Source organism: Vigna unguiculata, chromosome 10 (assembly GCF_037176805.1).
Source record: "Vigna unguiculata cultivar grain cowpea cultivar isolate G323 ecotype 2 chromosome 10, ASM3717680v1, whole genome shotgun sequence".
Classification (NCBI taxonomy): domain Eukaryota; kingdom Viridiplantae; phylum Streptophyta; class Magnoliopsida; order Fabales; family Fabaceae; genus Vigna; species Vigna unguiculata.
The window spans coordinates 38,781,112-38,793,827 of NC_140801.1; the positions used below are offsets into that span (position 1 = coordinate 38,781,112).

A 12,716-nucleotide genomic window follows, 5' to 3' on the forward strand; every position below is an offset into this window, starting at 1 on the left:
TTTTACCCTCACGGTTTGTTATTGACACTCTTCACATGACATGTTAGAAAAGGACGTTTCATAATTTCTATTTTTAGAGAAGTGTATAATATTAGGAGCAATATTTTTTATAATAATTTGAATAAATATCTTGCATTTACACTGGGAAGATATTGTTGTAATTGGAAGCAAATATTCCCGATAATAATGCTTTTAGAGAATGGTAAGATTTTAATATTTAGAAGAAAGTATTCCTCGTAATAATTAGAATCAATTATATGAATTATATGTTAGGATTTGACCATAATCTTTATGTGACAAAAGATGTGATTCCAATAATTACAGGCAATATTTCGTTAATAATTACCGTGGATATTATGCAGCGATTTAATAAGACCAATTCCTTCCCCATATATTTTATTATAATTAAATACTAGGATCTCAATGGTACCCCAATGGGCCTATATAAGCACAAATTTTCTCTAATGCAACAGAGAGAACAAATTCGAAAAACCCCTCTCCTTTTATTACTAGAGCACGCGCAAAAGGTGGTCACGTTAAGGTAAATTCCATTTGTTCCTAATGCTTTTCATGATTCTCTTATAATATCAAATATATGATCGTTTGAACTGTTGTATGATTAAATGTGTTTCGGGTTCTCAGGTTAGATGATTTTGGATTTGTCATTGAAGTGTTCAACTTCTTTCCCTTTATTTTTATCTTGATAAATAAAAAGGTTTCCTTCATAGGTTTTAATTCTCTCTAAAAATAATAGATAATAATAAATCAAAAAATAAAAAAACTATATCTTTCTTTTATATAAGTATTGAATGTCATGTCAAGTCTCGGACTTGCTTGATAATCAAAACACTCTTTCATAGGCCTTTAATTCTTTTTTTTTAAAAAATTAATAATAATAAAAAATAAAAATTATAAAATCGTCTTAAATATCATGTCAAATCTTGGATTTGCTGAGATTCAATCATTTTAATGTTAAAAAATTTTAGTGTAAATAATTTAGTTTTGTTATAAAAAACTTTCATTATTTTAAAACACACAATCTTTCTATAAATAACTTTTCTAGAGTTTTCTGACTTCTCTCTCAGAGTTCTCAATCATTGTTGTTCGCCTCATTCAAGATTTGAGATCGTAGGAGTGATCATTGTGGCAAGCTCTTCAATTTGGATTGATCAGTTTCTCCATCCACGTAAGTTAAGTTTCAGTCATTTTTTCTTGGTCTTCTTTTTTTTATGTTGCATGTGATGTTTTTTCTACTTGTATGTGAGATTTTCATCTTCTATTCGAGTCTTTGCTGATTAGTAACGATATGCCTTTATGGTTCTTGTGATGTTTGTATGTGTCGATAGAACATCTTGTGGAGTTGAAGCGTTTTGGCGTTCTTAGAGTTGTTTGGGCTTGTGGAGCCACTTTGTCAAGTAAGAGAAGCTAGGTTTATGTTGAATTTTGATTTTGGTGTGAATTAATCATCTTGGTAGTTAATTGTGATATGGTGTGTTGAATTGATGAGTTATATATTGAACTGTTTGATATTCGATTTGTGTTTATTCTAGATTTAAGGAAAATTTTGAATATGTGCTTTGAGTGATTGGGTATCAGTTTTGAACTCTCTAAAACCATTTGGAATCAACAACACTAAAGGAAAGGTCCCAATTAGTCAATTGCACATGATCAATTTTCCCCCAAATTGCTGTTTCTAATACACTACCAAGTGCCATTATAGTATTGCCAAACGCTAGGCCAGTGACTTGGTGACGTCGAGCGTCCATTTCGTACTGCTAGACACTAGAAATCCGTGGGTTCCCAGGGCTGGGAACCAACGCTACTTTTCCTACTTTTCCAGCTAGAGCCTTTGTTGAAGGTTGAAATGGGTTTGTCCGAACTAAAGGTCAAGACAAGTTGGCTTAGGGTGAAAGTTGAGATGAGTTCATTAGATCAAAGGTCGAGCGATTTAGCTCAGACTGAAAGTGGAAATGAGTTGTCCTATGTTGAAGGTAGAATGCATTCCATGGTCTAATACTACATATCTATGAACAGTACCAGTCAATTTCAACATGTGACACGTAATTGAATTTTTAAAACTTCTCTAAATGCCAAGTGAAATCTGAAAAAGATCATAATAGAGTTAGACTATACAATAATTACTAGATTAGATTAAGATAAATACCTCAAGAGACAATCAAATTAGATACAAATGGATATTTAAAATTTCTTATAAAATCAAAGTTAGAAGCCTTATGTATGGCAGAAACATACATAAAGTGACACACATGATGAGAACACAAAATTGGAAAAACCAGGATTGTCATCACTCTTGAATGGCCGAGAGATTAATACAAAATCAACAATTAGCTAACTGACCCTGAACATGCAAACAGATGATGCTCGTATACCATAAATAAACAGTGTGAGAATTTTGTAATAGTCATTAAAAAACGTTCTATAACAAATTTGTCCTTTAAACGTAAAACCTAGAACTTGTGTCTGTTGCTGTCAAAGAAAAAAATAATGTTAAATTATGAAAATTGAATTATCTTATCTATCTTCCAAGTATAATATGAAAAATTTATAAAAATATTTTCATAGCCAATTGGAAGTTTGATATTTGCTTTTTCCTACTTGAAAGTTGAAACCTCTAGTATTATCAAGCAGATGTTAAAAAATGTGTACGAGCTGTGAACAATAATTAAAACAAAAAAAGTAAGGAAGCAAAGAAATTATGAGTGCAGTTGCATCCGATTTAAGTACAACAGATTGAGTATGCATCCGAGAGATTCCTTCATGCATGAATGAAAGAAAAAATGTGTTTTGAGAGACATTGGTTGGGAGATTTGGGAGATATGAGTGATGAAAAAATTTAAATAAAATTTTGACTATATTTTCGATTCAAAATCTTAAAAATGTTTGTTCTTCGATGAACTTCATGATGAGCTCCGATGAAACCACCCCTCCACTTCGATATTAAGCATCAAAAAGCTGAGTCTAATGTAAAGGATCAATCTTATTCTACTGAGTTATTTCCTTTTTCCCCTTTTCCCATATAAGATATTTGACGCACTCTTCCATTTCAGACCTTGCCCTCAGTTCCTCCACCACTTGGCCATGAACCTCAACTTTGCGCACATGAAAATATGAGCTTTTACTTCAAGTTTTCCTGAAAGTAATATTTTTTGTAATATATTATTTGCATGACAATGCATCTACTGATACAATTTGCTGCAAAGCTTATGCTGTGTGTGCAGCATCTCTACCATGTGATTGTAACGCCATGAACTAAATTTTAGAGATGACAAGAGAAGCTCGTAACAATAAATTGTGATGACAGAATATACAGGTTTGACCTGTTTTATTGCAGTAGCTAGATTGAATTCAACTATGAAAAAAATGGGTTAAACCAGCAGAGCAGTTCACGTATGGTTCAATTGAAGTAGGATGAACACATTCCATATATATGAGAATATTATGAATTTATGACGTTTCAAAAGTATGAAAAGAAAAGAAATTCATGGCCATGATTAAGCTGAGCTTGAACTATTGTAGTGCAGTTTCATTTCAAAATTTATTTGACTTCCATAAATATGTCTCATTTGAATTGGCACTAAAGATAGAATTTACTTTCAAGAACTCAATCCATAAGTGCTGACCTGCTAGAGGGCAGTATATTACAATTTCCTACAAACGAACTTCAGATGTGTCTAGCAGGGCATTTGACATGGCTGACTGCAAAATCAATAATAAGAGGTAAACCTTTTGGTTTGTATAGCTTTCATCCGCAACCTTGTACACCATGTAAAACCTTCCAACTAAAATTCAAGCTGTTGGGATCTTATTCAAAGTTGAATTTAAACCCATGGACCGGTGCAGTTTCTCCAAGCCAATCCAGCATGTCTGAAAAACAAATACCACCTTTCTAGTCATGAATTTAATTTTGACCTCAATCAGCTGTTTGATTTATTTTATATAAAACAATTATAAACTTGTGTTTAGAAAACATGAATGGATAACATTACTTCAATTTACCCTTCTAAATGAAATTTCAGTGGAATCATCTGTCTCCCAAATTCACCACAATACTTAGCAGAATCTTGGCACTGACCACACATAAAAACTGTTCAGTGACTACGTTTAATCGAAAATGACATGAATGCTCACTGTAAATAACATAAATACAAAATGTTAGGTTTCCATTACACTTGCAATTCCAGTCAAGTATGAAACTGAACAATTAACTAATTTAAGGCTAGTTGAATGAATGCAATATTAATTAAGATAAATTTGAAAGGAGAAAGACAAGAAAGATAACACAGACAGAAGAAGTTTTTGATGGTTAGAGGTTGATGAAGTAAGTGAAAGAAGGAGAATTACCAGCTCATCATCCTTGCTCGTTATATCCATCTACCGTCAATCTTTATCCCACGGACATGGCAGATTTTAGGCCAAATGTGGCGGTCCTTTTTGTGGCATCGTTTTTGCAGCAAGGGACACCCCATAATAATTAATTTTGTTAGAGAGACAGGCAGCCTTTCTCCCGCGACATTCTCCAGCGTTTTGCAATTTTTAATGTACAATTCGCGTAGGGATGTGAGATGGAGAAAGCCCATGCAGTCCAGAGTCTCCAGACTTGAGAGGTTACAGAGACGTAGAGACTTAAGGGAGGGAGGCAGCAAACCCTCCTCTGGGAAGGACTTGATGCCATCACATGGTCCCCACACATCGAGAGAGGTAACCATGTCCATGCATACCCATGCTTTACCGCTCACTAGTTTCTTACAATTGCTGATCGAAACTTTTATCAAGTTAGGCGGCATACCTCCTACAGGGAATGACTCAATTTGTTGGCAGTTGGATATGTTAAGATTTTCCATCTTTGGGACAAGAGTTCCCATCTGATCGGGCAACGACTTCAACTTATCACAATCATAAACACTGAAACAAGTCAAATTGGGCGCAGACAATCCTTCTCCCAAGAATGATACAAAGTTGGGACAGTGGCCAATCTCAACAGAGTTCAAACTCTTCAACGAATCTGATCCTGAGACCAAAAGTGATTCCATATTTTCACAGTTTGTGATTCTAAGAGTAGTGAGATTTGGGAAGATAGCCAATTGAAGAGATGTCAGCGATTCACAACTATTATTTATTGACAGTGATTCCAGTAATTCGTGTTTGTGTTGCATCGGGAATTTCATTTTGGTTAAACCACTGATACGAAGAGTTTTCAGCGATGCAGGAAGACGATCACCTGGAAACAATAAGGCTGACGAATAGTTCTGTAATGTTAAAGATTTGAGGCAAGTAGGTTGGATGTCAGTGATGGCCTCCATCATGGACTCTACCATTGGGCCTCCTTCTACGTCTACACTTTCAACCAAAAGAGGAAACTCATGAAACACTACTTTCTCGCTTTTGCGTATCTCTAATGATCGAAGGGTGGGATCCCTTGGGACAGAGGAGACAAGAAGCTCGCAATTTACAATGCTTAGATATTGAAGAGCAGGAAGGTGATTTGGCAAAGCTCCCTTTAGTTTGGGGCAATCAGTTATATAAAAGCACTTAAGCACAGGAAAAGCTTTTGAATCAAAGGAATTCCACACCTCCCAACAAGGCATATCAGAAATTTCTAGACGCTCAAGGGAGGGAAAGGGTATCACAGACGAACAATTTTCCATCTTAAAAAATTCTGCATCAATAGTCTTCAGCGAATTCATGTCTGAAATATTGAGGAACTTGAGGGATGGTAGTTGTCCCATTGAAGGAAGCATGCAACAGTTGTTACAATTATATAAACTTAGACGTGTCATGTGGCAGTAGCAAAAGTTCCCCATCCATTTCGGAAATCTGGTTCCTTTATAACCATATATTGACAGCGATTCCAGGTCTTAGTGGGGTTGTAACTTGCTGAGTACATCTAGTTCAATTTGGAAGTCGATGATATTGTCATTAACTATAGACCATTCCAAGGATAGATGGGTAATATGTTTCTTATCCCTTATCCTGGCCTCCAATGCTTCTTCACCTTTGGTAACATTCTCCAGTCCCTTAATAGAAAACGAACCACGGAGGTATGGAAGTCCTCCCAGTTCTTTGATGCTATTCTCTGCATACTTGCCTGCAATATAGAAGTCCAACTTCTGTAACTGATTTAGTTTCCCCATCCTTTTAGGCATCTCTTTTATGGGAATATCAAGAATTTCAAGATAACGCAAGTTTACAAGATTTTGCATGGCACTAGGCAACTTAGTCAGCTTATAGCAAAAAGACAACTTCAAGGTTTGTAGATTGTACAAATTACACACTGACTCCGGCAAAGATTTTATACTTGTACCAGTGAGATTTACATAACGCAAATGGATCAATTGACCAATTGAATCAGGCAGAGCAAACGGACTTTGGAAGTGACAAAACGATAAAACTCTCAAGTACTTAAGCATGGACACTATAATATGTGGTGCCATTTCGTTGTTGAATGGAGAAAAGACATAATTGGTCAGCAAGAATGTTCTTGGAAATTTAACTGTGTCAAAAACTTCAATATCGGAGACTGGATCACTGAACCTTGTAAAAGACAAATGACGAGTCTTTTTACTAATTTTGGTTTCTTTTCCAAATTCATCTGTCCTGAAATAAAATTCCCCACCAATGGATGTCGCTAGGTCATGCATGAGGTCATACATTACGAAACAATTACCCCAAATCCGACTACTTGAACATTGGAAAATGGATCTCGAAAGCAAATCATCAAAATACTCGTGACAAACTTCTTCTAAAGTCTTTCCTTTTTTGGGTGCTTTTACTATATCTTCAGCCATCCACAGCTGGATCAGTTCATCTTTTATAAATTCATAATCTTTGGGGTACAGTGAGCAATAAACAAAACACCGCTTTAAATGTGGAGGGAGATGATGATAACTAATTCTGAGTGCTGGAATAATTTTACACTGACCTTCAGGAAGTTCCCAGATCTCACTTTCAAGTACATTAATCCAATCCCTAATAGCCTGCTTTCTTCTCAACATCCCTCCAAGCGATTGTGCTGCTAAAGGCAACCCATTACACTTTTTAACAATCTCTTTCCCAATCTTTTCAAGGGTTCCTCTTTTCTCATTGGCTTCTGAGAGGGGAAATGCATGGTTTGCAAATACCAACCAACAATCTTCATTTGACAATTGGTTTAGATGATGTACTTTAACAGTTTGAAAAGGGACTCTAACAACCACACTTTCATTGCGGGTTGTGACAAGAATTTTACTGCCTCTAATCCCGCTTAGAAATGGTTTTGTAAGAGTACTCCAGTTATCAAAATCCTCAATCCAAACATCATCCAAGACAATCAAGAATCTTTTTCCTTTCAGTTTGTCCATCAGGTCAAGTTGAAGGGCATTTAGATCACTCAATTTACAAGGCTTTTTGGTAATTTCCTCTATCATAGTTTTTGTGACCTTCACCATATCAAATATATCAGAAACACAAACCCATGCCTTTAAATCAAATATCTGTTCCTTCAATTTGCCATCGTTGAACACAGATCTTGCCAAAGTGGTTTTCCCAACCCCACCCATGCCTACAATAGAGATCACAGACACCTGTTCACCATCAGTGCCATCCTCTAACACCAATTGCATTATGGCCTCCTTATCTTTGTCTCTACCGTACATACCATACCCATCTTCCAGAGATGTTGGTTGAGCTTTCCATTGCTGGTAGCTCTCCACAGGAATATCTTTCAAATCAAGACTCTCCTTTTGTTTTAGAATATCATCTAACCTTTCAACCATCTCTTCCAACTTACTAATACTAACAATCTTTTTCCTGTTGAAAATGCGAGAAAAGGAATTGCTTACCTCCTTTTGGGTAGCAGCTTTAGTAGAAACTTCATCAAGTAAGTCATCAACCTCATAGATAACATCTTTGAGAAGATCGAGCCACTCTTTGACAGTGGAGTCTGTGATTTGTCTCTTCTCAGCATCAGCAAGCACAACTCTAACAACTATCAATTGGTTCTTCACCTTTTGGAGCAACTTATCAGGCTTCTTTCCCCGGATCAAGTTAACAACCTCAGGAGAGGCAAGCTTTTCGAAAAGAACGTCAACGAAAGCAGAAAGTAGCGCACCACCGACCACGGCTAATGCCATTATCTCAACAGCAAAAAACTGGGCTGGTTCTTGATGAGGGAGATTTGGCCTGGTTTAATTAACTCTCTTCAATTTACCTTTTTATGCTCCGAGAGTACCTGCTATATATCAAAATAAACCTTCGGATATGTATTAAAAATTTTGATCGTTGAGATTGAAGATGCTTAGTTGGAAATCTACCGCTTTCTCCTTTTCAAAAGGCAAAGTTCATGGTCGGATGCCTTTTGCAAATTCAGCATAGGTATATTAATTAAAAATTCAATTGTTGAGAATCAAGACTTGTTAAATGGAATACTAGTTTTTCATTTTGTAGAAGTACTTCTATCATAAATTTTCTCCAGGGTCAGGAATATAAATTTATTTCACCTACCGTTTTTCTTATTTACTTTCCTGTAAGTATATAGGAAAAATAATTATAGAAACAGAGCATATTTAATTGAGCCTGTTGCAAGTATGCTTAATGATGTAATAAATGTGGTCATAGTTTACGATGTGAAAGGCAGCAATAAAATCTCATATATAGGCAAACCAGAACTTGCATATTTCATGTTCAATTTCAATAGTGTGCCCATTTGCTTTTTGAAATCACCTTGGCTCAGCACGGTCCTTGTAGACATAATCAATCAAAAGGTCAATTCTAATGAATAAAAATTTATTTGATGATATTCTTGAATGATTTGGTTCACTTTCTTATGATACTCTTTAACTGGTTCTTTTTATTCTTCATTTTGTTATTTATTGTGGCTGCTAAATATCTTTTAGATGAAATGAAAGAGCAGGAAGTTATTTACTCATTGATAGAGCTTGTATATCAAAGGATAATGACACAATGTTTAAGCTTTTTGACCCAAATTTTACCCGCCTACGTGGCATGGGTTATTTTAATGTTTTGTAAGTATGAAAAGAGAACTGACGAATGAGGTTATGAATGGTTTGTAGGTCACGCGCTCGCACAGGAAAACTGAGAAAAAACAAGTGAAGATTGTAGTTTTGGGAAAACAGAGAGTGCGGTTTTGGGAAAGGAAAACAGAGGCGGGCTTTGTGGCTGTTGCAGCTTCCTCCACAATCGCTGTTAATCGCTGCTGCAGCTTCCTCCACAATTGCAAGCCCTAATTTTGGTGTTGTTCTTCTCCAAATCAAAGACCAACTTGGTATGTTTTACTTCCCCGATTGCAATCCCGTATTTTTGTGTTGTTCTTCCCCAAATGAAACCCTATTATCGTATGTTCTTGTTCCTCGATTGAAATGTCCTTTTTATGTGTTGTTGTTCCCTAAATCGATGCTCTCTCAATCCTAAATGTTGTTGTGGAGTGTTAATTCGAAATGTGAACGGGTTTGTGTAAGCAAAAATGCTTCGAATGTACGAATGCTTTTGAAGAAGAAGCGTTTCGGCAGTTAAGGTCGGGTGGGTACAAAATGCGAACTATAGTTGTGTTGTTGGATGTTAGAAAGTGAGTTTGTTGGTTTCGACATTTACGCTTGGGTGAGTACAAAAAGCAAATTGGATTTGTGTTGTTGGATGTTAGAAAGTTAGTTTGTTGGTTTTTGACTATGTTGTGTGTAATTTGATTGATCTGTGCCGAATTTGTTTAAATTTGGTTAATGCGTTTCATAATTTCAGGTCAGTTGACATGGGTGACGTTAGTGAAGGTTCCGAAGGTAGTGAAGGTTGTAAGGTTGGAGATTGTAGTTATATAAGTCAAATATTTTATTTTTTGTTGCTTTGTAACTTAATTTATATTTTAGTAGAATAAGTTTAACCTATGGTTTTTAATATGAATATTTGTAGATTAATTTCAAGCATTCTTGTAGAACACAATATATTGGTTTGTTGAACAAAAAGTTAAGTGTGGAGAAAAAACAATGTATTCAAGGAACACCGTTTTTGTTGTTTGTTTTGTTGCATGAAAGAGTTAAGATTAGTCGAAAGCTTCTTTGTGAGTTAATTAATGTGTGGGTGGAGAGTAGAGGAGGTTTCATGATTAACTCCGAATTTGTAGCGTTTAAGTTATTAGACGTATGTGTAGGTCTGAGGTTGAGAGTTTATGGAGATAGAATTGATTTAGAGGAGGTTGGCGTTGATAGTGTTTGTAGGAAGAAATTTTCTGAAAAAAGGTAACAGTTACTATACTATATAATTATCTCTTGACTGAGTGTGAGTGTCTTGATGTAGAAGATTACTGTCGGTTGTACATTCTGTCAGACATTTATGAGTTTCTTTTGCCTAATAGAAATGGAACAGTCTTTGTTTCACACCAGTGCAATAAGGGCTTTCTGCCCCGGTTATTTTCCACATTTTGCCTCGGGTCTGGAACCGAGGCATATTGGGGCGAGGCCAAAAGGTACCCCTTTTAGCCTCGGTTATCACCCGAAGCCATATACCCAGTTTTATGCCTTGGTTGTCTCCAAACCGGTGCCATATACCCAGTTTTTTGCCTCGGGTCAGATAGGACCGAGGCCATAGGTTAAAAATATTTTTTTTTAATTAAAATTTTCGCAGACCTTTTGGCCTCGGTTATGGTAAGAACTGAGGCCATATGTGAGTTTTTTTGCCTCGGTCTTGGTAGCAACCGAAGCATATTCCATTGCTTTTTTTTTTAAATAAATTTTCTGTTTTATATTGATTCCCACATTTAAACCTGCATATATTGTTCACACAACATATTTCACAGCAGCACAACCATAACAGAATATTTTCTCAAACCTCCATAATCCAAAAACATTTAAAAGATAATTGAAATGTACACAATCGAAATACATATATCCTAATCAATACTATTGTACATTTGAATTATGAATTTTGCAAATGCTATCCTACCAAACTTTATGGACTTCATGGGAATTGGCAAAGGACTCTTAAGTTAGTATATAGAAAGACAACTTTTGTATACCAAACTTTAGAATATGGCAAAGTAATTGTTTTAATTCAAAAATATATTACCGTTTCCCAATTAGTTGTAATACGGGCACGCACAATTGTTGTCATCCATTGCATTATATAGTAACCGCACTCATATGAGTCGGTTTGTCTATTACACTACATTATATCAACAACATTAAAATCAATTAATGAAGAAAATCAAATCAAACAATTATAAATATATGGATAGAAATATCAAACTTGGAGGGAACACCATGCAAGACATTTTACCTTAGTCGTTGATCTCCCTGACAACATGTTATGTCCAATAATTGAACTATGATAAAGGGAATAAGTTAGGATACTTTTATATAACATGTCATTTTCATAAGATTGAGATTAGGTTTCTTACCAATCTATCACTTGTCTGAGATGGTTGGGGGGAGGGTGGTGCAAAGAGCAAAACCACACAGCAAGGTTCTCCCTTAGGGAAACCACAAGTAATTGCCAATGATGTCTGAGAAGAAAATAAATTTATTGTTATGCATTAAAATGATAGATTATATTCATAAGTTAACAAAAATGACTTACCCAGCAATATAAGGGACAAAATAAATTTCTTTTCCGCGTTGAAAGCATTCAGTCACATATGATTGGATGTCATCAAACTTGTTGCCTTCATGAGTGAGTTGGGGGTCTACAAACCCATATACATCATTCAGTCCCATAGTTTCAGTGACACTAGACAAATACCTAAACATAAAATTGATTTGATATAAGTAAATAGATAAATATATCATATAACTATATATAATGATTGAAAGACTTACAATAATCGAAATTCAAAAATAATATATACAAAATGGAAAATGAAATAAAAATGAGTTAGAAACTTACCTTGGAGGAATGGCGGTACTACAATTGCCGGAAAAAAACTGAGAAGGAAGTGCACCGGCGGAGGCGACGCCGCGACAGTGGCTCAAGGCGGAAGCTAGTGGCCAGAGGAGGAAGCTGAGGAAGGGAGAGATGAGAGAGGCACGAGAGAGAGCACGCGAGAGAGACGCGAAATGGAGGTGCATCATAGGGGGCTCGTTCGCGTGGTGGTTGCAATGGCCGGAGGTGGTCGCAGGTGGCTGGAGGGTGTGGTGGCAGTGGGTGCAACGGAGAGTGAGAGCGCGCGAGAGAGAGAGCGAGAGAGAGAGAGACACGAAATGGAGAGGGCTCGTTCGCGTGGTGGTTGCACTTGCCAGAAGAGGTCGACGGTGGCCAGAGGGTGTGGTGGCAGTGGGTGCAGTAGAGAGAGAGAGAGAGTGGAAGGAGTTGCAGAGGCATTGGTGTGGGGAAGAAGAAGGGTTCGCGATATTTGAACCCTAAATAAACCCTATGCCTTCGGTTGTTAGAGGAACCAAAGCCATTGACCCCCTTTTGGCACCGGGTCTCCTTGGATCGAGGCCAAACAACTAACGTCCACCCACTTTTTGGCTTCGGGTCTTACTGGACCGAGGCCTATACCACTGTTTGGCACCGGTTTTGAGCGAATCGGGGCCTATACCCCTCTTTGGCTTCAGGTATTTGGAGAACTGAGGCCTAAAATTTGGCTCTAATTGCAAAAATGCCATCGCGCCATTATATGCTTCGGTTCATGGCCAACCGAGGCATATAAGGCGAGGTAAAATGGGAATTCTGCACTAGTGTCACTTTTTAGAATTGTAGATGATTTGACTAAT

General features: G+C 36.6%; 1 protein-coding gene and 1 pseudogene across 5 annotated transcripts; both read right to left on the reverse strand.

Moving 5' to 3' along the window:
- Window positions 1-3,589: 3,589 nt before the first annotated feature.
- On the reverse strand, window positions 3,590-5,822 carry LOC114165938 (putative disease resistance protein At3g14460). Of its 5 annotated transcripts, none has more exons than XR_014985046.1 (3): window positions 4,363-5,822; window positions 4,018-4,088; window positions 3,590-3,885 (listed from the first exon to the last, which is right to left on the reverse strand). XR_014985046.1 is itself a non-coding variant. In XM_085667640.1 (2 exons), the coding sequence occupies exon 1, from the start codon at window positions 5,820-5,822 to the stop codon at window positions 4,383-4,385; it is 1,440 nt and encodes a 479-aa protein (XP_085523766.1). In that variant the 3' UTR covers window positions 3,745-3,885; window positions 4,363-4,382. The 5 variants fall into 5 exon arrangements, 1 of the variants encoding a protein (XP_085523766.1); XR_014985047.1 differs by having other exon boundaries at window positions 3,745-3,885; window positions 4,008-4,088; XR_014985045.1 differs by having other exon boundaries at window positions 3,745-3,885; window positions 4,018-4,148.
- A 50-nt stretch (window positions 5,823-5,872) lies between these two features.
- Window positions 5,873-8,129, reverse strand: LOC146882548 (putative disease resistance RPP13-like protein 1 pseudogene; annotated as a pseudogene).
- Window positions 8,130-12,716: the final 4,587 nt, after the last annotated feature.

Bases quoted from the DNA above. Each gene is read 5' to 3' on its own strand.
- LOC114165938 (XM_085667640.1), bottom strand. From the start codon at position 5,822: ATGGGGAACTTTTGCTACTGCCACATGACACGTCTAAGTTTATATAAT.